This window comes from Arvicanthis niloticus, chromosome X, assembly GCF_011762505.2.
Source record: "Arvicanthis niloticus isolate mArvNil1 chromosome X, mArvNil1.pat.X, whole genome shotgun sequence".
NCBI classification, from domain to species: Eukaryota; Metazoa; Chordata; class Mammalia; order Rodentia; family Muridae; genus Arvicanthis; species Arvicanthis niloticus.
In genome coordinates this window covers 2,999,164-3,024,708 of record NC_047679.1, presented here as the reverse complement: position 1 = coordinate 3,024,708, position 25,545 = coordinate 2,999,164, and the positions used below count along the sequence as shown (strand labels likewise).

General features: G+C 40.3%; 1 protein-coding gene across 1 annotated transcript; it reads left to right on the top strand.

Moving 5' to 3' along the window:
• Positions 1 to 8,195: 8,195 nt before the first annotated feature.
• Positions 8,196 to 9,199, top strand: Dusp21 (dual specificity phosphatase 21). Its single transcript, XM_034486333.2, has one exon. The coding sequence runs from the start codon at positions 8,477 to 8,479 to the stop codon at positions 9,044 to 9,046; it is 570 nt and encodes a 189-aa protein (XP_034342224.1). The 5' UTR covers positions 8,196 to 8,476; the 3' UTR covers positions 9,047 to 9,199.
• Positions 9,200 to 25,545: the final 16,346 nt, after the last annotated feature.

Sequence of the window (25,545 nt, the reverse complement as noted above, 5' to 3'; positions counted from 1 at the left end):
AGAGTCCTCCCCATCTTAAGTTACAGGATCAGATCCCATCCATTCTTTACCAATGAATGCCCTTACTTTAAGTGCTGACACCTTCCAGGCTGGGACTTGAATTGTTGCTGTAATTCAGCCAAACTTAAAGTGAGGGCTTCAGTTTGATTTTCTAAAACTTGAGTTCTGTGGCTGCAGAAGAGAAGATGCTCTTCCAGGGCACACTTAGAAAACTTTATACTGTTTATGTGCATCTGGAGCTGGTCAATCTTATCACTAAGTTAATTGTTGTCCATAGTCCGAGATGCTAGAAGTTAGTTAATTTTATCATGAAACTCATTCCTATTCTTTGTCAATTTATACACAGATGCTAAGAGCAACAAACCAACATCATCATTTTCCTTATTTTTCTAGATATCAAAAGTTATATATACAGTCAATGACTCTATTGCCCCCACAATTGGTAATTCAGTATACATATATTTATCCCCTTAAGTTTGTAATATAGTACTTGCCATGGGCTTAATTTAGTATTCATCAAGCTCCCAGGAGAGGCTTCAGTAATTCTAGATATTGGAATATTCCGCATATTTAAAAGATTCATCCTTCCTTCCAGTCTGAACCTGTGCCCTGAGCAGACCTTGGGCACTGGCTCTGCATCCAGTCCCACAACACCCAGAGGAAGCTCAACTCCCAGGTGCTTTAAAACAAGCCAGGATCACAGATGAGGCCACATCTTCTCCAACCGGGACCCCCAGGATCCAGGAATGCAGGAACCCCCACCCTGCCAGTGGCACGGGTTCATTCTGATTTGAACCTGCACCTGGGGCAGACCTGAGGTGCTGGCTCTGCACCCACTTTTTCAATACCCAGAGGGAGCCTGACTCCCAGGTGCTCTGAAACGCCAAGGATCACTAGATCACAGGATCTCACAGAGAAGCTTGATCCCAGGAGATCAGACACACCCAGGAGGACTGGAGCTCTGACACACTCGAGATCACATTTGAGGCCACAACATCTTTCCCAACACCCAGCATAACTGGGACCCCCAGAGGAACCAGTAAAACACAAACCTCTGCCCAGCCAGAGGCACAGGATCCTTCCAGCTTGTACCTGTGCCTGGAGCAAACCCCAGGGTTCTGGCTTCCCACCCACCCCTGCAACACCCAGAGAAAGCTTGACTTCCAGGAGCTCTGATACAACAGGATATCAGGATCCCAGAGTCACAGAATCAGAGACAGCTGGACTCTGAGGAGATCTGAAAGAACAAAGATCACATTATGGACAGGTTCCAGTCAACGAAACAAAAGCAGGTAGCAGTAGAGATAACCAGATGGCAAGAGGGAAGAACATAAACAACAGAAACCGAGGCTATTTGACAACATCAGAACCCAGTTCTCCCTCTACAGCAAGTCCTGGATACCCCAACACACCTATAAAGCAAGATTAAGATCTAAACTCTCATTTCATGAAGATGATAGGGGACTTTAAGAAAGACATAAATAACTTCCTTAAAAAAAATACAAGAGAACAAAAGTAAACAAGTAGAAGCCCTTAATGAGGAAACACAAAAATCTCTTAAAGAATTACAGAAAAACACAACCAACGAGGTGAAAGAATTGAACAAAACCATCCAGGATCTAAAAATAAAAATAGAAACAATAGACAAATCACAAAAGGAAACTACTCTGGAGATAGAAAACTTAGAAAAGAAATCAGGCAGGAGTCATAGATGCAAGCATCACCAACAGAATAAAAGAGAGAAGAGAGAATCTCAGGTGCAGAAGATACCATGGAAAACATAGACACAACAGTCAAAGAAAATGCAACATGCAAAAAACTCCTAACCCAAAACATCCAGAAAATCCAGGACACAATGAGAAGGCAAAACTTAAAGATAACAGGTATAGATGAGAGTGAAGATTCCCAACTTAAAGGGCCAGTAAATTATCTTCAACAAAATTATAGAGGAATAACTTCCCTAACCTAAAGAAAGAGATGCCCATGAACACAAAAGAAGCCTAGAGAATTCCAAATAGACTGGACCAGAAAAGAAACTCCCTCCATCACATAATAATCAAAACACCAAATGCACAAAACAAAGAAAGAATATTAAAACTAGTAAGGGAAAAAGGTCAAGTAACATGTAAAGGCAGACCTATCAGCGTTACACTAGACTTCTCACCAGAGACTGACTATAAAAGCAAGAAGATCTGGGTCAAATGTCACACAGATCCTAAGAGAACACAAATGCCATCCCAGGCTACTGTACCCAGCAAAACTCTCAGTTACCATAGGTGGGTAAACCAAAGTATTCCATGACAAAACCAAATTTACACAATATATCTTTCCACAAATCCAGCCCTGCAAAGGATAATAGGTAGAAAACTCCAACACAAGGAAGGAAAGTGCATCCTAGAAAAAGCAAGAAAGCAATCTACTTTCAACAAACCCAAAAGAAGATACCCACACAAACATAATTCCACCTCTAACAACCAAAATAACAGAAAGCAACAATCACTTTTCCTTAATATCCCAACATCAATGGACTCAATTGTCCAATTAAAAGACATAGACTAACAAGAGTGGATACATAAACAGGACCCAGCATTTTGCTACATACAGGAAACACACATCAGTAATAGACACTACCTCAAAGAAAAAGGCAAAAAAAAAAAAAAAAAAAAAAAAAATCCGAGCAAATGATCCAAGAAACAAGCTGGAGTAGCCATTCTATTATCAAATAAAATCGGCCTTCAACTAAAAGTTATCAAAAAAGATAAGGAAGGACACTTCTTACTTGTCAAAGGAAAAATCTACCAAGATGAAATCTCAATTCTGAACATCTATGTTCCAAATGTGAGGGCACCCACATTCATAAAAGAAACTTTGCTAAAGCTCAAAGCACACATTGCACCTCACACAATCATAGTAGGAGACTTCAAGACCCCACTCTCATCAATAGACAGATCATGGAAACAGAAACTAAACAGAGACAGTGAAACTAAGAGAAATTATAAAACAAATGGATTTAGCAGATATTTATAGAACATTTCATCCAAAACCAAAAGAATATACCTTCTTCTCAGCACCTCATGGTACTTTCTCCAAAACTGACCATATAATAGGTCACAAAACAGGCCTCAACAGAAACAAGAAAGAAAACAAGAAAGAATGAAGTAATCCCATGCATCCTATCAGATCACCATGGACTAAGGCTGGTCTTCAATAATGACAAAAACAACAGAAAGCACACACACACACACACACACACACACACACACACACACACTTGGAAGCTGATCAACTTTCTACTCAAGGATAACTTGGTCAAGAAAGAAATAAAGAAAGAAATTAAAGACTTTTTAGAATTCAATGAAAATGAAGGAATAACATACCCAAACTTATGGGACACAATGAAAGCAGTGCTAAGAGAAAAACTCATAGCCCTGAGTGCTTAAAACAAAACAAAACAAAACAAAAAACTGGAGAGAGCATACATTAGCAGCTTGACAGCACACATGAAAGCTCTAAACAAAACAAACAAACAAACAAAAAAAAGCAAATACACCCAAGAGGAGTAGACAGCAGGAAATAATCAAACGCAAGGCTGAAATCAACCTAGTAGAAACAAAAAGAACTATACAAAGTATCAATAAAACCAGGAGCTGGTCTTTGAGAAAATCAACAAGAGAGATAAACCCTTACCCAGACTAACGAGAGGGCATGGAGACAGTCTCCAAATTAATAAAGTCAGCAATGAAAAGGGAGATATATCGACAGAAACTTAGGAAACTCAAAAAATCATCAGATCCTACTACAGAAGCCTATATTCAACAAAACTGGAAAATCTGGATGAAACTGACAATTTTCTAGACAGATACCAAGCACCAAAGTTAAATCAGGATCAGATACACCATCTAAACAGTCACATACCCCCCCCACACACACACACACCCCAAATAGAAGCAGTCATTAAAAGTCTCCCAACCAAAAAAAGCCCAGGACCCGATGGGTTTAGTGCAGAATTCTATCAGACCTTCAAAGAAGTCCAAATACCAATTCTCTTCAAACTATTCTGCAAAATAGAAACAGAAGGAATACTACTCAATTTGTACTATTAAGCTACAATTATGCTTATATCTAAACCACAGAAAGAGCCTACAAAGAAAGAGAACTTTAAATCAATTTCTCTTATAAATGTCAATGCAGCTTCCAGTCTGGGCCGGAGCACTCAGCAGATCCCGGGAGGCAGCTCTGCACCTAATCTCACAGAACCCGGAGGAAGCAGGACTCCCAGGAATTCTAACCCGGGCAGTATCTTAGGTAAAAATGAATCACCACTGGTGTTTGCTGTTGGAAGTTCTAATCCTGATGCTGGCTTCTTGATCTCAGAAGATGGAAAGATCTCCCATGCTCCTGGATTGGCAGAATTAACTTAGTAAAAATGGCAATCTTGCCAAAAGCAATCTACAGATTCAGTGCAATCTCCATCAAAATTCCAACTCAATTCTTCAATAAATGGTGTTGGTTCAACTGGAGGTCAACACGTAAAAAATGCAAATTGATCCATTTTTATCTCCCTGTACAAAGCTCAAGTCCAAGTGGATCAAGAACCTTCACATAAACCCAGATACACTGAAACTAATAGAAGAGAAAATGGAGAAGAGCCTCAAGCACATGGGCACAGGGGAAAAGTTCCTGAACAGAACACCAATGGCTTATGCTCTAAGATCAAGAATTGACAAATGGGACCTCATAAGATTGCAAAGCTTCTGTAAGGCAAAGAACATTGTCAATAGGACAAAACAGCAAAAAAAAAAAAGATCATTACCAACCCTACATCCGATAGAGGGCTAATATCCAATATATAGAAAGAACTCAAGAAATTAGACTCCAGACAACCAAATAACCCTATTAAAAAATGGACTACAGAGCTAACCAGAGAACTCTCAGGTGAGGAAACTCGAATGGCTGAGAAGCACCTAAAGAAATGTTCGACATCCTTAGTCATCAGGGAAATGCAAATCAAAACAACCATGAGATTCCACCCCACACTAGTCAGAATGGCTAAGATCAAAACTCAGGTGACAACAGATGCTGTTAAGGATGTGGAGTAAGAAGAACACTCCTCCATTGTTGGTGGGATTGCAAGCTGGTACAACCACTCTGGAAATAAGTCTGGTAGTTCCTCAGAAAATTGGACATAGCATTACCTGAGGACCCAGCTATACCACTCCTGGGCATATACCCAGAAGATGCTCCAACATATAATAAGGACACATGTTTCACTATGTTCATAGCAGCCTTATTTATAATAGCCAGAAGCTAGAAAGAACCCAGATGTCCTTCAACAGAAGAATGGATACAAAAATTGTGGTCCATTTACACAATGGAATACTAGTCACCTATTAAAAACAATGACTTCATAAAATTTTTAGGCAAATAGATGGAACTTGAAAATATCACCCTGAGTGAGGTAACTCAGTCCCAAAAGAATGCATACGGTGTGTACTCACTGATAAGTGGAATACCCAAGATTTAATTCACAGACCATATGAAGCCCAAGAAGGAAGACCAAAGTGTGGGTGCATCATTGCTTCTTAGAAGGGGGAACAAAATATTCACAGGAGGAAATATGGAGACAAAGAGTGGAGCAGATACTGAAGGTAAGGCCATCCAGAGACTGCCCCACCTGGGGATCCATCCCATATACAATCACCACACCATAACACTATTGAGGATGCCTGGAAGTGCTTGCTGACAGGAGCCTGATATGGCTGTCTACTGAAAGGCTCTGCAAGAACCTGACAAATACAGGGGCAGATGCTCTCAGCCAACAATTAGACTCAGCATGGGATCCCCAGTGGAGGAGTTGGAGAAGGAACTGAAGAAGTTGAAGGGGGTTGCAGCCCCATGTGGGGAGCAACAATGTCAACTGGCCAGACCCTCTGGAGCTCCTGGGGACTGGACCACCAACCAAAAAGTACACATGGAGGGATCAATCACATGGCTCCAGCATCATATGTGGCAAAAGGTGGCCTTGTTGGACGTCAGTGAGAGGAGCAGCCCTTGGGCCTGAGGGTGTTCAATGCCCCAGTGTAGGGGAATATCAGGGCAGGAAAGCAGGAGTGTGTTGGGTGGGTGGCTGAAAGAAGAGATTAGTTTGTTTAATGTTGGTCATCAGTGCCTTTGAAAACAGGTCTGAATCTATGTTGGTTAATTATGCTACATTTACAAGTTTAAATATTTCATAGTTTTGAAATCACTAGAGGCTAATGCTCTATCAGGTCCTATTACTATACTATTACTATATAGGCTGCACTATATCTCAAAATAAGCCTTTTTATTTCATTACTGTTTTATTTGTTTGTTTGCTTATTGTTTTAGTGGTAAGGATGAAACTCAGAGCCTTCTGCATACCAAGCGCATATTCTATTGCTGTGCTATATAGACATCCTGCCCTGAACTAAGCTTTTAAAAATAACTTTAGCTAAATTGAGATATCCCAACAAGTAGTTCTCATATTTATTTAGTGTGTGCATTATATTTTATTTTCCTTATTTTTGTGCAAACTAATAATTTAAGCAATACAATAAAATTGATTACCACATTTGAAAAAAATGAAAACTGGGTTGTGTCCTGAGGTTATTCCCCTAACCATTATGAGGAGAATACCAGCTGTTGCATCTTTGTTCATAATCATAGGACACTGTGCACACAAATCACACAATGATGTGGCTCCATGGGTAAAGGTACTTGCAGTGCAAGCTTGGTGGCTTAAGTTTTGACCCCCAGCTATCAAGTATTTCCTCTCATCTCCATATGTGCACTGTGACATGTGTGTCCTTACACATACACACTAATAATAAATTTTGTTTTTATTGATGATGGGATGAAAATTAAGACTATGAGTTGCTGGGTTGTCTGTGGAAGAATTTATTAGTTTTAAGATATCATTCTTTACAATTTCAGTCCAACTACAAGGCAATTTTAGCTGAAAGGAAATGCAAGGCTTGAGTAGCAATTTAAAAATAAAATTTTGACCCAACTGTAATGTGGCATTAACTTTTTCCAAAATATTTTATTATTACTTACAGGACATCAAGGTTATAATCAAAATGAAGTATAGCTTACAAAGCACATGGGTATTTTTTTTTTTGAAGGAAGCAGACAAAAATTGAGATATTGTTTCAGAGAATAAAACAAATCAAGTGATAAATCAACTGGGGTGTATGTATAAATGATAGTGATACAGCTGAATTAGTTGCAACTGACCACTACAGGCCAACTATAGCCTAGATAAAAGGCTAGAAATTGGTTAGCATGCTTCCTTACAAGCATCTCTAACGTGTTTGAAGACAGGAACAAAATTCTGTGGTTACAATGGGCCATGAAGAGCCAAAGCAGCAACTACTCCTTATCTTGCTGCAGTTTTGTAGCAATTAGCACATTACATGAGCCAAAGGCTGTTGCGACTTCAAATATGAGACTACTGTGTGTAGGGAAAGTATAAACTCTGTTCTTTAGTAGTAATGAATTAGAAGCCTTCTTAGGTGTTTTGTTCAGTGTGGTAGAATAACTAAAATATATATCAGATATGGTATAATAGAACATTTTAAAAGGCAAAACAAAACAAAGTTCAGTGTTTTCTGTTTTCTTAAATGACTAAGGCTGGCGATATAGCTGAGTTGGTAGAGTGCTTATTTTGCAATTCAAGGCCCTGAATTCAATCTCCAGAACTGCATAAATGGGTGCAGACCTGTAATCCCAGTTTTCAGAATGTAGAGACAGAAGAAACAGAAGTTCAAGAGCATCTGGCTACTAATGAGTTCATGATCACCTCAGGTTACCTGAGACCCTATCTCAAAAATAAATAAACTATAAATTATGAAGAAAATCATTGGAGACTGCATGATACAGCAGGCTGGTAATCCCAAACCCTAGGGAGGCTGAGGACACACTGAGCTACAATGTTGAAATCTTGTCTCAAGTATAAACAAACAACCACAAAAAAGAAGAGGAGGAGGAGAAACAAGAGGAGGGGGAAAGAAAGAAGGGATGGAAGGAGGAGGGGAAGAAAGAAGAAAGAAAGAAAGAGATAAAGAGAGAGAGAAAGAGAGAGAGAGAGAGAGAGAGAGAGAGAGAGAGAGAGAGAGAGAGAGAGAGAGAGAGAGAGGAAAAGGGAAAGAAGAAAGAGCAAAGGGGAAAAGAACTGAGAGAAAGTGAGAGAGAGAGAGAGAGAGAGGTGAAGGTGGCTGTAACCACCCAGCTAGCTTTGCCCTAGAGGCTTGAGCTTTGTGCCTTTGCGGATTGTGACATCTGGAGGAGAGAGACAGACTGGTAATCATTATGACACATGGGTAGTAGAGGAGGACAGAGGAAGGTTACTGACCTCTCCCTCATACCTTTGCCTGAGACCAGAAGAGCAGCTGCTTTCCCAAAGTTGCAGAGGCTAGTGGTCAGGAATCTTGTGCAGAGCTGACCTGTCACCGTGATGACAACAGCATCTTGTATCCTTACGTCTCAAGCTATCCAACAGGATAACATCTATGGTCTCTCTCAAATAACTACCAGTCTTTTTATTAGTAACTCTGCAGTAGCTAACGACAAGCTCACCTTGTCCAACAACCACATCACCACGGTCATCAATGCCTCCGTCGAAGTAGTGAACACATTCTTCGATGACATTCAGTACGTGCACGTGCCGGTGAGCGATGCTCCTGATTCTTACCTCTACGACTTTTTCGACCCCATAGCTGACCACATCCACGGCGTGGAAATGAGGAATGGCCGCACGCTGTTGCACTGTGCCGCAGGAGTGAGCCGCTCAGCAGCACTCTGCCTTGCCTATCTCATGAAATACCACACCATGACCCTGCTGGATGCGCACACATGGACCAAGTCCTGCCGCCCCATCATCCGCCCCAACAATGGCTTTTGGGAACAACTGATTCATTACGAGTTCAAGCTGTTTAGTAGGAATACTGTTCACATGATCTACTCTCCTATGGGTCTGATTCCTAACATCTATGAAAAGGAGGCCTATTTAATGGAGCTAATGTAAGCCACCCATCCCTTCCCCTGATTGGATCCTACATCAAGACAAAAACAATGACCTTGGACCTCTGGTTGGTTGAAAGAAAAGGAAAAAAAGACCTTGTGGATGTCGTAGGATAGGGGAAAGGATTGGAATTTGATATTATCATATCTCCAAATAAAGTTGAATGCAAAATGATGAAGTGTTTCTAAGTCTTATTTTCAAGAAATAAAATTTAGTAAATGAAAGATGGTGAAATGTTTCTTACCTCTTAAGGAACAGGTCAGACTGCTGGGACCTGGCAGAAGGCAGGGGTGGGAGTGGACATGATATATAGGTCAGGGAATGGGGAAAGATGTGGATGTAGGTGTAAGGTAGAGAGTCGGGAGGGCATTGTATCTGGGGGGGGGCTAGAGATGTTAGGCGAGGTGTGGGAAGGTAGAAATGTCAGGGGTGAGACTTAAGGTTCTGGGGAGTGGGAGAAGAGGGCTGAGATTGTGAGGTAAGGGTCTGCTGAGGTGGGAAAGAGTAAGGGTGGGAGGACTGTGTAAAGTATAGTTACGTTCAGGTGGGGAGCTAGGGAAGGAAGGCCGAAGAGAAGGTTGGATTATGAGGTAGGAGTTCAGGGAGGTAATAGAAGGTGGGGGAGGGGAGCAGTGGAATGATGAGGTAGGAGTGTGTAGAGGTGGGAGGTAGGGTGGATCTAAAATGGGGGGGCTGGGGAGAAGGGAAGTAGTTAAGATGGTAGTGGACTAGCTGTGAGGTAAGAATGAGGGGGGGTGGGGCCAGCAAGAGGTGCTGCTCAGCTTAAACAGACCTGCCAATAGCACCATGTGCTTACAGAAGAAGGGATCCTGAGCCCTGCCTGGGCTGACTACCCTGAAAATAAATTCTCTTTCCACTCCACCTCAAAGTCAGAGCCTTTGACATCATGACACCTCAAGTCAGTAATAAGCTACTGGATAAATGCTTCCAAGCCTTCACACCAGGCTCTGCAAGGCCTCAGAAAATCTCTGTCTAAAAGGCCCATCCCTATCTGGCCTTTTAACTCCAGTGACCTAACTCTTATTTTCTAGATTGGATTTATGCATTCGTTGAAGAAACCATAGGACATGATCTGGGAAAAATTCTAATGTCCCATTGAGAGGCAGCTGGGGGTGGGGGTGTCTCCAAGGGCCTCTTGAGGACCTGATGTTTAATATATTACTCAAAAATAAAACTAACCAACCAAACACCACCACCAAACCCAAAACTCTATAAAGTAGAATGGTTCACAGAACTCAGTGGCTGAATGTGGCAGAATCCCAATCACGTAACTTTTCTGGCAGGAACCAAGACAGGAAATTTCCTTACATGTATTATTGGAAAAAAAATGATTTGGGTGTAAGTGTGTGTGCCCATTTTCAGAATCTTAAATATCCCAGGAAATGAACTCTTTGAGGATATACTGTGCTAGGAGTTGTAACACAAGCATAGATCTAGAGACAACCACAACTGTTACCAAGTTACCAAGCAGTTCTATGCCTCAAAAACCATTTCCCTCCTTCTTTTCTGTAGTCAGCAGAAGCTAGCCTCTAGCAAACTGTGACCTTTTCCTTCACTGTAGATTTTCTTTGAACTAAATGTCTTATAAATGGAACCATGTGGATGTAGTCTCTGAAGAGTGACTTTCATTCAGTATAATGTGTGTAAGAGTCACTCATATTGTGCTCCATAGTGTGGATGTATAACAGTTGATTCTTTATCAGGATATGAGGATATTAAAATTCTATACCAGAATATTCTATATAAGGATATGGGGCTTTATACTATATTCCTAGGAAATGCTATAGCAACATACCAAAGAAAAGTGTGCAAAAAGTGTGCCTCAAAACAGCAGTAATTTATTTTCTCACAGTCCTGAGGCCAAAAGTCCTAAATGAGGATGTTGGCAGGGTCACACTTCCTGTGAAACTTGTATGGGTCTTTCCTTGTCTGTTCCTTGTCACTAGGGACACTGGCACACATTCCTTTGTTTAATTCATTACTCCACTTTCTGCTTCATCACATGGCCATTGTTCTTATGTGTCCACATCCATCTTCCTTCTGTGTATGTCCGTGTTCAAGTTTTTTTCTTATTAAGATGCCCATCAGGGCCAGGCTGTGGTGGTACACACCATTAATCCCAGCACTTAGGAGGGAAAGGCAGACAGATGTCTGAGTTTGAGGCTTGCCTGGCCAACAGAATGAGTTCCAGGACAGCCAGAGTGAAACAGAGCAATGCTGTGTCAAACAAACAAACAAACAAACAAACACCAACCAAGTTAGGAGGCCAATTAAAACTGTGATATGAACCCTTCTGGCTGGGGAAACACTTAAACAATGGTAGGTCTTATGGGAAGATGTTTTTAAAAAGTTGTTTCATGGAATTGGGGGACGGGGAAGATTCCAACACTCCTAATAATAGGATGAGAGGCAGAGACAGGAGAATTACCTGAAGCTGGTGGGCCAGCTATCCTAGAGTATGCAGTGACAGAAACAAGATAGACCCTGCCTCAAAAGAGCAAGAACTAACTCCCAAGAGTTGTCCTTTGACCTTTACATTCATATGACATACCACACACACACACAGGCCCACAGTTGCACATACATGCATATATACATACATGTTAAAAAACACACACACAAAATAAAAAAAAAAAAAAAAAAAAAAAGACCACACCACCAAAGAACCCCTTCCTGAACTGCTAACCAGCTTAATCTGTAGGATTTAGAGTGAAAAACTGCAACAGCAGCTTTTATTCATTTCTAGCATGTTCACCAGCCTTAGAGATTTCAGACTTGCCATTTCCAACAGTGGCATCAGGGGTAATTCCTTAAAATCTTAATCACTCTTTATGTCTCTCTGTCTCCTGCCTATACTCTATGTGTCTGTGCACATATCTATATATCAATCCTTCACCTATTACCTCTCTCATTCACACACACACACACACACACACACACACACCCCTATACGTTTATCTTATGCTATATAGTCTATGCTCCAATGGTCCATGCAATAGACTCTAGGCTATTAAGGGCCACTGTGGTCCTTTAAAGGGTAGGACCCTTTTGGAAATCCATAGGTTACTTGGAGTATGCCCTTGAATGGTACTTTGGTCTTGTTTTCTTCTGTTTCTTTGCTTGTGATATGAGTGGTTTGTTCTCATCCCCCCTCCCCCTGACATTACCTACACCTGCCATGGTGTACCACCCTTACCAGAATTCCAAACAAATACAATCCCCCGATTCTGGAGTTAAGTCTCCTAAATTGTGAGCTAAATAAACCACACTTTTTTTTTTTTATTGTATTTTATCTCGGGTATCTTGTTTTAGTGATGCAGCTAATGCTTACTAATAGATCTGATGAATGTTGACCAGTACAATATCTAGTAATTTTTCTTCATATACTTAAAAAAGCATCTTCATTTATTTAGTGGGGATGGGAGTGAAGGGTATGCCAGTGTGCACATAAGGAGGTCAGAAGATAACTTTTGGGTGTGACTTCTTTCCTTCTATGATGTGGGACCCGAAGATCAAACACAGGCAAACACTTTTTTCAGCTGAGCCACCTAATCTGTGATTTTCACATATTTTGGTGTTATGACAGTTTGGCACTAACTTCAAGACAATAAGCATTTTATTTTTATCCATTATTAACATAAAATGGGCTTCCTGTGTGGTTAATAGTTTTTGCTTGATTAAAATTATTGCTTCCTTTTTTGGCTCTGTATTTGTCTAATATCTTTGTTTTTAGTTTCTAATGTATTATGTAATTTTACTGCTATTCTTCATATAACTGTGTTATATTAAATTTCTTTATTTCTGCTGTTTTATTTTCAGTTTGTTGGTGGTGGGTTCTCCTCCTCCTCCTCCTCCTCCTCCTCCTCCTCCTCCTCCTCCTCCTCCTCCTTCTACTTCTAGAAAGCATTCCATTCTTCTAGTTGAAAGCAGCTTCCCAGGGAAAGGGGATACTTGTACTTTGTGCTCCATATACTTTTCTACTTTCTGATTTCATAAAGTAAGTCCATTACTTTAGTAAGTACTCAGTTTGGGCTTTTGTTGTTGTTGTGTGTCTGTGTGTGTGTGTTTTGTTTTTTAGTTTTCTTTTTGTTTTCTGGTATTCAACTAGCTTTCTCCTTTGGTATACTACTCAGAGTTAAAAGGTATATTCTCTTCTCAATTAAACATCTTTGGAAATACTCTCACAGACCTGACCAGGCATTGTTTCCTAGTTGATTCTCCATCTAATCAAGTTGACAGTGAAGATTAAGCATCACAGCTTGACAATGCCTCATTCCATGACAGCTCCATTCTTGCTTTATGTGTGTGTGTGTGTGTGTGTGTGTGTGTGTGATTGTGCATGTTCATGTGTGTCTGTGTGTCTATGGAGGGGTGTAAATGCATTTCCAGGCACATGTGTATGATAACCAGAAGATAACCTCATGTGTCACCCTTAGGAATTCCACCTTCCTTTGAGAAAGGCTCTTTCATTGGCCTGGAGCTTACCAGTTAGCTTAGACTGGCAGACCATCAAGCTTCAGGGATCCTCTTGTATCCACCTCCCCAGTGCTGGAATTATAAGCACACCACTACATCCAGCATTTCTTCATGAGCTCTATGATCATTTTCATTCTCTAGCTTTTTTTTTCAATCTCTTGGCTGCTTATTATAAATTAATTATTAATTATTATAAATTAGATTATAAACTAATTTTTTTAAGGACTTGTCTTCTGAACTGGTGAGATGGATTAGCAGGTAAAGGTGTTTGCTGTGCAAGCCAAGTGACTTGAGCTCAAGCCCAGAATTACACATAAATGTGGAAGGGGAGAACAAATTCCATATAGTTATCTTCTAGCCTACAGATAGACAGACAGACACACACACACACACACACACACACACACACACTGATAATCCTTTTTTTTTTTAATCTTTCACAATCCTTCAAGTAGCAGTATATATTTCTGGCATCTTTATATTTGAAAGGAAGCTCACATGTATAGTTTATTTGGGTGCCATAAAAATTTCCTAAATGTTTATATATAAGAAATCAGGGAGATGATTTTTTTTAGGCTCCTTCTATTAGTTCTAACAAAGTATTTTGGGGGGGGGGCGTAGAGCAGGGTGGTGTTTCAGCTAAACCCAGGTATATTTTCTCTTTGGATTCCTTTTTTCTTCTCATTTTTTTTTACCCATTTCAGGAAGCTGATTTGGCTCTTAGAGTGCTTTTTTTTTTTTTTGTAACATATAAATTTTTTTTTTAAATTTATTTTTTATTGGATATTTTATTTACATTTCAGATGCCATTCCCTTTCCCCATTTTCCTTCCCTAGAAAAGCCCTATCCCATACCCCCTTCTCCTTTTTGCTTTTATACAATTTTTTATGTTAATCAAAGGCTTTATAAGTTTGGTAATGGTCAATATCAATCTAGATATATCAACTGCCTTTGACTGTCGGAGACATGTGAACATCTGCCTCCATGTTTTGCCCCCCTCTCTCTTTCTCTCTCATCACCTAGCTCCTCTTCTCCTTCTCCTCCTCCTCTCCTTACTCCTCCTCTTCGTACTCCTCCCACTTTCTTAGGGTGCTGAATAGGCTCAATCCACATATTAGTTCTCTTGACAAGAATATTGCCTTTAACTTGTTTGTTTACTGATGCCTACAGCACGCTGAATAACTTTGCAAACTCTTCCAGTTTTGCCGTGGCAACACTTCTGAGCCATTCCTTTTTAAACAGTGCCCATTCCCTTGATATCTACAATATCATTCTTTTTGTATGATTCATATGTATGTGGCCAAAGAAGCAAGTCCATATTTCCTAAAATGTCTAGAGAACATTTAGCGACTGCCTCTATTCTTTGTGTCTATCATTTGAGTTACTGGAAGATGACTGCTGTGGCTGAAAAGTGATTCTTAGCTTCTCTAAAGCTATTTTCACCTATAGCTGTTTCATGTGGATTATTCACAAATGCTAATCGTTTAAGTCCTTCAAACATGGCATAGACTCTTTAACATTTAGGTAGTATCAATAATATTTATTAATTGATGATGTTCCAAGAGAAACTACTCAGAGTTAATTACTTTCTTTATTACCACTTTATTAAAATACTGAGTTTATCTCACTTGTATATTTTTGTCTCCCCACCATTTCTATACCAGACCACCGATATTACTATGTCCTATCATAACATTCCATACAATCAAGTAAAGGGTAGAGTTTCATCCATAAAAACTGAACAGGCATTTTTAGACAAAACTTTTTTTTAATTAATTTTTTTTTCATAGAACATATTTTGGTCGTGTTGCTTTCCCTTCCCCAGCTCCCAGCTCCTCCCAGACTGTCTCTACTTCTCCACCCACCCAACTTCATGTTCTCTCTCTCTCTTCCTTCCCCTTCCTCCCTCTCTTCCTCTCTCCCTCCAAAGAAATAAAAAATCACAATGAAATTCAAAACAAAAAAGAAACAAAAACAAAACAAAGTAAACCCCCTCCATTAAGAAAAAAACAAAACAAAAGATGAAGTCAGTTTTATGTTGTCCAACTACTACTGGGCATGGGGTATGGTTATTATATCCAGTGATACTCCTGTTGCATGTAATTTTAAAAAACACATAAAGAGATGCAGGAAACCTGCCTCTGCACTTTCCCACCGATTGCACAGTTAAGATCTCCCCTTCCCCCTTTCCCAGCATACTACCTCCAGCCTTCTGGAGACGGCAAACAGAGAGGGCCCAGTCTGGTGCCAGAATATTGCAATTCCCCTTTTCATGGTGGCACTCCCTTCCCCCTAACAACCCCCTCGGGGCGGGCGGTGGCAGATGCCAGCTTTGGGAACAGACAAAAAGCAACATACCCTAGCCTCTGTGTCACTGAGGCTGACATTCTCCTTGGTACATAACCAACATTTCTCCGGTGCAGATGGCTCCTGCTTTTGAAGGGAATAAGGACAAAACATCCTTGAAATGATAAGAGGCCCACTCTTGGACCATGAGAAAAGGACAGTTAAGTGTTTCCAAACAGCTGTGACCAGTTTGTAAAAATACACTAGTTCCTGTTAGCACCATAAAGTTACTTCCCAGGTCAGAAAGGTCCCCTCCCAGGTGCACAGTTCCACCCCACTGTATGAAAGGATGGCTTTCTCTTGTCACCTCCCCAATCATGTAACCCCAAAGTTCGAAGATCCCTGCTTTTGCATATGTGCGTATATATACTGTGAGCCCCTGGATGTGGGCATCCCATCCCTAACCTGCTCAGTGGCAAGGCTTGCGAACCAAGTTTGACTCTAAAAAATAAAGGCTCTTTGCTTTTTACATCAGACTTGCAATTTCTGGCGTTCCTCTGGAGTTCCTGAGAACTGGGCATAACACACTCTACCACCTTCCCAGGGCTGTGCTCTCAGCTAGACTCCAAGATCATTCACAGGCAGACTCACTCAGCAATGCCAATGGCCACCTGGCCATTTTTCCTGTTTGCTGCGATTACTCCCGGATCCCATTCTGGCTAGCTTCACCAAGTTGCCAACAACCATCCTGGCTGCCCTCTTTCTCCTCCTGCCCACCTTAGCTCTGCAGCTGGAAAACACTAGATAGTTTTATTATTTTAAAACTAGCCAAATAACTCAATGGCTAAGCGAAGAATTTCCTGCCCTTATCCTATTAACTAGCTCCCTTGAACCCCCTTGACCCCCTACCTGCTGGGGAGGCTACAAACCCTAGGTGTCCCAAGATCTATATGACTGCAGTTTCCAACTTGTCCCAAAGCCTGGTCTGAATCTTCTCTCATCTCCCTGCTCCCTTCTTTACTTTCTGGGACCCGGAAGTTCCCACCTTTTTCTTTTTGCCCAGCAATTAACTGGCTTCAGCCTTTTTATTGACACAATCAAGAACCAATTAAGAAAATAACACCACTCTCTACATATTCCATTGGGAAAAAACTCTGATTTTTCGTTTCTCCGTAGGTATCAGTTACAACTAGCTTCTTAGTTAGGGTAGGATTCTGTGTTCAATTGCCTTCTCCATGCTAGAAATTTTTTTCTGGTTTGAAACCGTTGCAGGTTATGTGTGCTGTTACAATCTCTATGAGTTCATATGTTTATCAGTCCTGGTTTGTCTGGAAGACTGTCTCCTTGGAACCATTGATGACTTCTTGCTCTTATAATCTTTCTGCCTTCCCTTTTACATAGATCCCTGATCCTTGAAGAAAGGGATTTGAGGAGGACATACCACAAAAGGCTGACTGCTCCAAAGTGTTTCTTTGCAAGACTCTCTGAACACTGTCCAGCTGTGGGTCTCTGTTTTAGAGACATACATTTACTGGAAGAAGAAATATCTCTGGTGAGGGTTGAGTGATGCACTGATCTACGGGTATAGTATTATCTCATTAAAAGTCATTTTATTGCTTTCTTCCTTTAGCAGAATAACAGTAGTATTCGATTGTTACAGAGCCACAGGTTCTTGAGCACTTTAGCAGTGTCAGGTATGAGTTCCATATAAGAGTGGGCCTTAAAACTTAAAAAAAAAAAAAAAGTGGTTGGTTACTCCCATAACATTCATGCCATTATTGTAAAGTATACTTTGCAGGCAGGTCTCTGCTGTAGGTTGCAGTGCTTGAGGCTTGGCGATATTCATGATTACTTTTCCCCTCTACTAGCATACACAGTACCTCCCACCTTCCACATCATGAAGGCTGCTCTAGAGAGGTAAAGCTTCTCGCTAGGCCCCAGCTCTATTTTTCCATGTTTGAGGACATAAGTAAATAGTGTCTTTAGCAATATGGACTTAACATAAGGTTGTGGAGACTAACCAATAGCCTTTGAGGGGAGAGTTTATGGAATCCCTGTGGCCAGGGACTCAAGAAGTAACTTATTCCTGGTACTGAAGGTTTTACTTGGTGGCATATGACTGAGAACAGATTCTTACAATGGCTTTGTTTTTAAATTATTTTCTTTTTAAAGGTTTAATCAAGACTGGACTTAGGCTTACAACTCTTCCTTATCCTCTTTTTAAATTTTTTATTGAATACTTTTTATTTACAGTACAGATGTCATTCCCTTTCCCCATTTCCCTTCCCTATCCTATACCCCCTCTTCCTTTATGCTTTTATACCATTTTGATTACATGCATGTAATAAGGTCAGTTCTAGGTTGAGGGTCTAGCAATACAATAGATTCAAATGGTCAAGGAACAAGCAGTACAATAAACACAAATAGTCAAAGGAAAAGCAGGGCATAAAACCCAATTACTTGAACACTCAGGTGATCACTGTTTCTAGAAGCTTATCAGGATGACCAAAGTATATGAGCCTACTTCCCTGTCCTAGCCCAAGGTCATTTTCATGTTTGAAGCCTACTTCCTTGTTCTAGCCTAAAATTTAGTTTCATGTCTGAAATTACTTTTTTGTTCTAGCCTAATATTTAGATTCCTGCCTGAGATTACTTCTATGTTGTTGCCTAAGATTTAGATTCGTACCTGAAATTACTTTTTTCTTCTAGTCTAATGTCAGATTCCTGCTTGAAGCCTACTTCCTTGTCCTTGGCCAATGTCATATTCCTGTCAAGCAACCCCTTTCTTTGCCATTGGCCCATGTCAGCTTCTTGCTAAGCAGCCCCAAAGGCTCTCCAACTCTCCCCCTTTTTATTTCATTAACAAGACTGAGCCTGTCTTAGGTCGTTCTGACAAGAATGCCTTTATTACCCATCATGGAATATGCATTATCAAAGGCAATGTACTTCTGTCTTAGGTTGGTAAGGCTTTGTGCAGAATCTTACCTGTCCTTGGCTTGCCAGCCTGTTAATTTAATAACTTTGTCTGGGGGTCCATTTTCAGGTTTAAGCCATGTACTTTGGCTGCCAACATACTGATGTTGTTAAAGATAAGATTTAATATGATGAGCAGGAATAAAAGTATTCCCAGGACAAGAAAGGCTAGCCTGATCAAGTTATTATATGCCATTCCTGAGGTTTGTCCAAAATGAAAGTACTGAACTCAGGCCATGGATAATTTTATCGGCATTATCTGCAGCATCAAAGATCAACTGAGCACCATTCTTTACATTCATAATCTCACTATGCAAAGTTAACATACCCAGAGAGGTGTTAGGAAAATGCCAAATATCCTACTGGTTTCTTTAAACTTTTTTCTAATTATAATGACAACCATTGTGAATTTCAAAAGTAACACTACTCCAATAATATTTGTCATGACACTTGGGATGGCTCCTAACTCTTAAACCCTGAACCTCCTTCAGATAATTTGTATGGGTTATAGAGCATCATTCATTGTTCCAGATACTTGTATAAATCCTTTTGTATGCTCAATACATTAGTAACATTTTTTGCTAGATGGTTAACAAAAATAGTTGTCTTAACTCGTTGTGTCAATGCTACTGCAGAAGCAGTGGTACTAGCAATTAATGGAATTAAAGCTGTTATACCAGCAATAATCAAGCCTGCTACCCTCTTGCTTCTGCTTAAAGCCTACCTCATTTCTTCCAGCACTTTCAAGCTTTTTTCAGAAAATCAAGGTTTTCTAATACTCAGGGCAGTAAGACAAAAGCTGGTTGATAGACCCTTATAACAGACATGCCAGATTTCAACACACTAACACAATTGGAAATTATACAGTCAATGCAACTTACAATAAATGCTGTAGAAGAGAGAAAACCAATTTTAGCTTGACAATTCAAAGAGCCTTAAAACATGCACTAACCCTTGTTTGAAATCCAGATCCTGTTCCAACATTATCTCTTGTTATGCTAACATCATAATGAGCTACAGCTAGCTTCCAAATATGTCTCTGACAAAGTCCAGATCCAGTCTTCTAAAAGTAGACTGATATGTCCCACATTGGATTGATTTCTAGACCAGTACATGATTGAGTCCTAATAGCTGGGAACCTTTAAGAAGAATACAAGAGACATAACTTCTCTTTTTGATTCTCTATCCGACAAGGTCTAAAAACTTGAGGCAAGGCAGCTTGTTCCATCTGGGATATAGTCAAGCAAAGGTGGGTCAGCAACGTATGTCCAATACAATTCCCTAGTCACCCTTGTCAGGGTACTCAGCAAGCTCACAGATCAGCATCATTCTTTGTCTCAGCAACAGTATGTCTAACCAATCTTTTTAAGTTCCATGGGTCTCTCCCACAATACCTTGTCCTTGAGGATTATATGAAATCTCCATAATAAATTGTTGACAAAAAGTCTCAACTGCTCAACTACAATTGCCAGACCCATTATCTGTTTTTTAAATTGGATATTTTATTTATTTACCTTTCAATGATATCTCCTCTCCCGTTCCCCTCCAAAACTCCTTACCCCATCCCCCCTCTTTCTATTACAATGTGGGTATGCTCCCACCATCCTTCCATTACTGCCTCCCTGCTCTCGAATTCCCCAACACTAGGGAATCCAAACTTTCAGGGACCAAGGCCCTCCACTTCCCTGATGCCTGACAAGGCCATCCTCAACTACCTATACAGGTGGAACCATGAGTCATCCCTCCCTTTGTGTTCTTGGGGTGGAGATTTTAGAGTGATTACTCCAGCTTTTTTCTTAAGACCATTAGCTTGAAAAATTGTTTTCCAGCCTTTTACTCTAAGGTAGAGTCTGTCTTTGTCACTGAGGTGGGTTTCCTGTATGCAGCAAAATGCTGGGTTCTGTTTATGTATCCAGTCCATTAGCCTATGTCTTTTAATTGGGGAATTGAGTCCATTGATGTTAAGAAGTATTAAGGAACAGTGATTTCTATTATTTTTGTTATTAGTAGTGGAATTAGCTTTGTGTGGCTATCTTCTTTTGGATTTGTTGGAAGAGGATTACTTTCTTGCTCTTTCCAGGGTATAATTTCCCTCCTTGTATTGGAGCTTTCCCACTATTATCCTTTGTAGTGCTGGGTTTGTGGAAAGATATTGTGTAAATTTGGTTTTGTCGTGGAATATCTTGGTTTCTCCATCTATGGTAATTGAGAGATTTGCTGGGTATAGTAGCCTGGGCTGGCATTTGTGTTCTCTTAGGGTCTGTATGACATCTGCCCAGCATCTTCTAGCGTTTATAGTATCTGGTGAGAAGTCTGGTGTAATTCTGATAGGTCTGCCTTTATATGTTACTTGGCCTTTCTCCCTTACTGCATTTAATATTCTTTCTTTGTTTTGTGCACTTGGTGTTTTGATTATTATGTGACAGGAGGTATTTCTTTTCTGGTCTAGTCTTTTTGGCATTCTATAGGCTTCTTGTATGTTTATGGCCATCATGTTCTTTAGATTAGGGAAGTTTTCTTCTATAATTTTGTTGAAGATATTTATTGGCCCTTTAAGTTGGGAATCTTCACTCTCATCTATACCTATTATCCTTAGGTTTGGTCTTCTCATTGTGTCCTGGATTTCCTGGATGTTTTCTGTTAAGAACTTTTTGCATTTTGCATTTTCTTTGACTGTTGTGTCAATGTTTTTTTATGGTATCTTCTTTACCTGAGATCCTCTCTTCTATCTCTTGTATTCTGTTGGTGATGATTGTGTCTATGACTCCTGATTTCTTTCCTAGGTTTTCTATCTTCAGGGTAGTCTCCCTTTGAGAATTCTTTGTTTTTACTTTCATTTTTATGTACTGGATGGTTTTGTTCAATTCCTTCACCACTTTGGTTGTGTTCTCTTATAATTCTTTAAGGGATTTTTGTGTTTCCTCTATAAGGGCTTCTACCTGTTTACCCGTGTTCTCCTCAAATTCTTTGAGAGTGTTATTTATGTCCTTCTTAAAGTCCTCTATCATCATCATTAGAAGTGATTTTAAATATGAATCTTGCTTTCCCAGTGATATGTGGAATTCAGGACTTTCTAATGTGGGAGAACTAGGTTCTAATGATGCCAAGTACCCTGATTGCTGATGTTTATGTTTTTGCACGTGCCTCTTGCCATCTGTATCTCTGTTGAGAACCGCACTAGCCCCACGTTCAGGTGGCCAAAAAATGTTGCGGCCTGAGCAAAATGTTGAGGCCCGGGCTGCCCCGTGTTTGGAGGCCACTGTATCCCGGTCCTAGCTGCCGCTCCGGTCCGTGGGTCGGGGTTCAGCAATAGAGAGTGAGGACAGACTCAAAGAATGGAGACCAGACAGAGTGTGGTTCAATCCCGTTTATTCTTCAGTCTCTCTTCCTCTAAGTGTCTGCTTCTCTGTCTCCTCTGTCTGATTCTCTGATCTCTGTCTGCCTCTGCCTTTTATATCTCTCACTTCTAAGCCATGCCTTTTGGTTACACCTTTAATCATGCGCTTAAGTCTTGTCTCTAAATCTGATCTCTACACTTCTAAGTCAAACTCTTAAGTTACACACCTTTAATCTCACACACCCAAGGTATCTAAACCAAGATTATTGGAGTGTTCTCAGCTGTTATAGGCTATTGTAATCCAAGTCTCATGTCAGGGTATATGGCTCAAGATGGCTGCAAAGCTGATAGCCGCTTTCTGCTAAAAGTCAGCCCCCAACATATCTCCTTAGTGCTACCTGCCCTGTCTCTTGACTGGAGCCTGTTCTTCATATTATCTTGGTTGTATCAGAACTGTGTGGGGTGGGTGTTACTACTGGGCCCAAGATCTGCTCAGTGCTCAGACGCAGACAAGAAGGAACCAGGATTGAATTCCTGGGTCCTAGTGGGTCCCAGTTATTCCATGTTCTGGGCGGGCGTTGCTGTCTCCTTGCCTAAGATACTGCCCAGGTTAGAGCTCCTGGGAGGCCAGCTTCCTCTGGGTTTTGTGAGATTGGGGGCAGAGCTGCTACAGGGGATCTGCTCAGTTCTCAGGCCCAGACAGGAAGGACTTCCTTATCCTCTTTAACATGTGTCTACCTGTATCTACCATCATGGTCGACTAACCATTGATGAAAATTTTTTAGCCCTAAGTGTAGGCATTCATTTTTTGCAACCTACTTTTAATAAGGGTTCAATGTCTCCTCTAGCCCACCACCCAGCCGAGGTAGTGGAAGAGAAAAGTTATTAGGATATAGGGGAAGTGGATCTGTTCAGCAATAGTCCTTTGTGGACGAGCTCAATCTTCTTTATCAGCAGTTCAGTCCCATAGCAAACACCAAATACAATTCAGCAACTGTAGTCCAGTAGTCTAGGCAGGCAGACAGCTGTAGTTCAATCCTGAAGAAATTGCAAGGCTCTCCAACCAGCCTGAGGTGAAGCCATGGAAGTGGCAAGCTGTCACAGGAACCTCACATGCAGTTCTTTGGCAAGTTTCTCTCAATTACCACGAGTTGAGCTCAATTATGCTATGTAAGATACACGCGTGTCTTTAGGGAAGAATAGCAAGGTGGAGCAAACCAAACCAAGCCGCAGTTCTTGTCTCCAACTGTCTGTGGGGTCATATTTATAATCCTTCATCAAGAGTCCTTTCATGCGTCTGCTATAGCGAAACATCCTTTCACCTATGTCTTGTTGGGAGCCGACCTTTAGCAGAAAGCAGCTAGAAAGCAGCTATTCACATGCTAGCCACGCCTCCAAGGCTTACGTCATATCCATGCGCCTACAGGTGGCATGGCAAAAGTGTATAAATACCCTAGATTTCCCTTCAAATAAAGAGACTTGATCAGAACATCTGTCTTGTCTCCATTCCTTGCGTCTTTTCTCCTCATCCTCACTCTCTCTCCCTCTAGACCCTGACCCGAAGACCGGAGTGGCAGGTTGAAGCCAGGCAGAGTGGAGTAGGCCGCAACATAGTAACTAACCAGGCTTTTTAAGTCTTTTGTCTCAAGCCAGGTAGAGCAGAGCCGGTTGCAACAATGTCTACTTCAGGAAAACCTTCTTTCATGTGTCTGTTTTAGCAAGACATTCTTTTTCGCCTGTGTGCTCCAGAAGAACATCATTTGACATAATTAACTTTCCAAAGAAACTAGAAGTTTCCGTTTTACCTAAGCTTCTTTTTTCTGGACACATTCTTTTGGCTGTTACAATCAAACACAATTTAACTATATACTTTCCCTTATTTGGTTAAGAAATGAGCCACTCAGAATTAGTTTGTTGAGTTAATTTCATGAAGAAATCTTCTGTGATGAAATATTATATAAATCTTTCTAATTGTTCACATTGTTTTGGTAACATGATGAATGCTTAGTCTGACAATGTTGATTTATTTTATATTCTTTTTTACTTTACTCATTGTTTTTATCTACTGTCTTTCAGGGCCTGTTGGTCAGTCCCTCCCAAAGCCAATATCCTGCCTAATAGTAGGGATTAAACTGAGGACCTTGAGCATGGTAAGTACTCTATCGTTGAGCTACAAACCCTATCCAGAAAATTTCAAGTTTAAAGTAACAACACTAGAACCACCAATAACTCTATGGTGATGGTTATTATTTCTTAGCATAAGTTCTTTTAATAGTTTCATATAACTCTTCATGTGATACTTTAGCCTGTTGCTATAGACTCACAGTATTGCTTTATCTTCCAACTTCATTTATATTCTTCCTTATCTTGGCCACAGCTATTCTAAACTTCTTTTAAAATTCCTTTTAAAAATTATTACTATTTTATTATATATAGGTGTTTTGCCTGTGCATAACACGTGTGAAGGCACAGAGGCCAGAAAAATGCATTGAATTTTCTGAAACTGAAGTTACAGATGGTTGTGAGCCTCAGTGTGGATGCCAGAAATTGAACTCAGGTCCTGTGAAAAAACAGCAAATGCTCTTAACTACCTAACCCTAGGCCCCATTTCTAATTTTTTGAATTAATCATCATTTCCATATTTTTAGGTGTTTGTACTTTTATGGATAAGAAACTTGTTTCTGCTCTACATGCAACCCTTTCCTTGACAGCCCAGCTTCTACCATTTTAATTTCCATTCACTATGTGACTTCCTTTATCTAAGTTAACAATGATGTTTCTTCTATGAGATCCTACCTGAATTTGAACAAACCCCATAATGCTCTGTATTATAGTATAACATTTATTTATACAATTCTCAAAGAAAGTGTAGCTTCAAGACAAGGATCATGCTAATTTTGGAAGTTTTATTGCCTACTCACTTGTATTTTTCTTTTGCCTCCACATTTCTTTCCCTCCATTATGCCATTGAGCTCATACACTGATTTTTTTTTTAAAGGTTACATTAAAAAGACTCCCCTTTGATACTATGGGTGGTACCCTGTTACTGCCTCCCACTTGACCCTGAAGCCACATAAGGATAGGTCTTGGCTCTGGGACATTTTCCTTTCCAACAGAATATCTTCTGGGAGTTAACATCAGCCTATAATCCCAGATCTAGAGATCCTCAGCAAGAGGACATAGAGTTGGTAGCTTGGTTACACAATGAGACTCTATCTTAAAAAAAAAATTCTTCCTAGCCTTTGCTGGATTGTCAATTTGTGTGGGATTATTTTTCTGTTTCAGACTAAATGTATGCTCCTTTATTTTGCATAAATATAAATTATAGGACATGTAGTCCATCCCCAATTCAGTGTGTTCCCTGCTCTAGCAGGGTGAGAAAAAAGCAATTCTTTGTTATCTTTTTTTC

Coding starts and splice junctions, on each gene's coding strand:
- Dusp21 (XM_034486333.2), top strand. CDS start 8,477: ATGACAACAGCATCTTGTATCCTTACGTCTCAAGCTATCCAACAGGAT.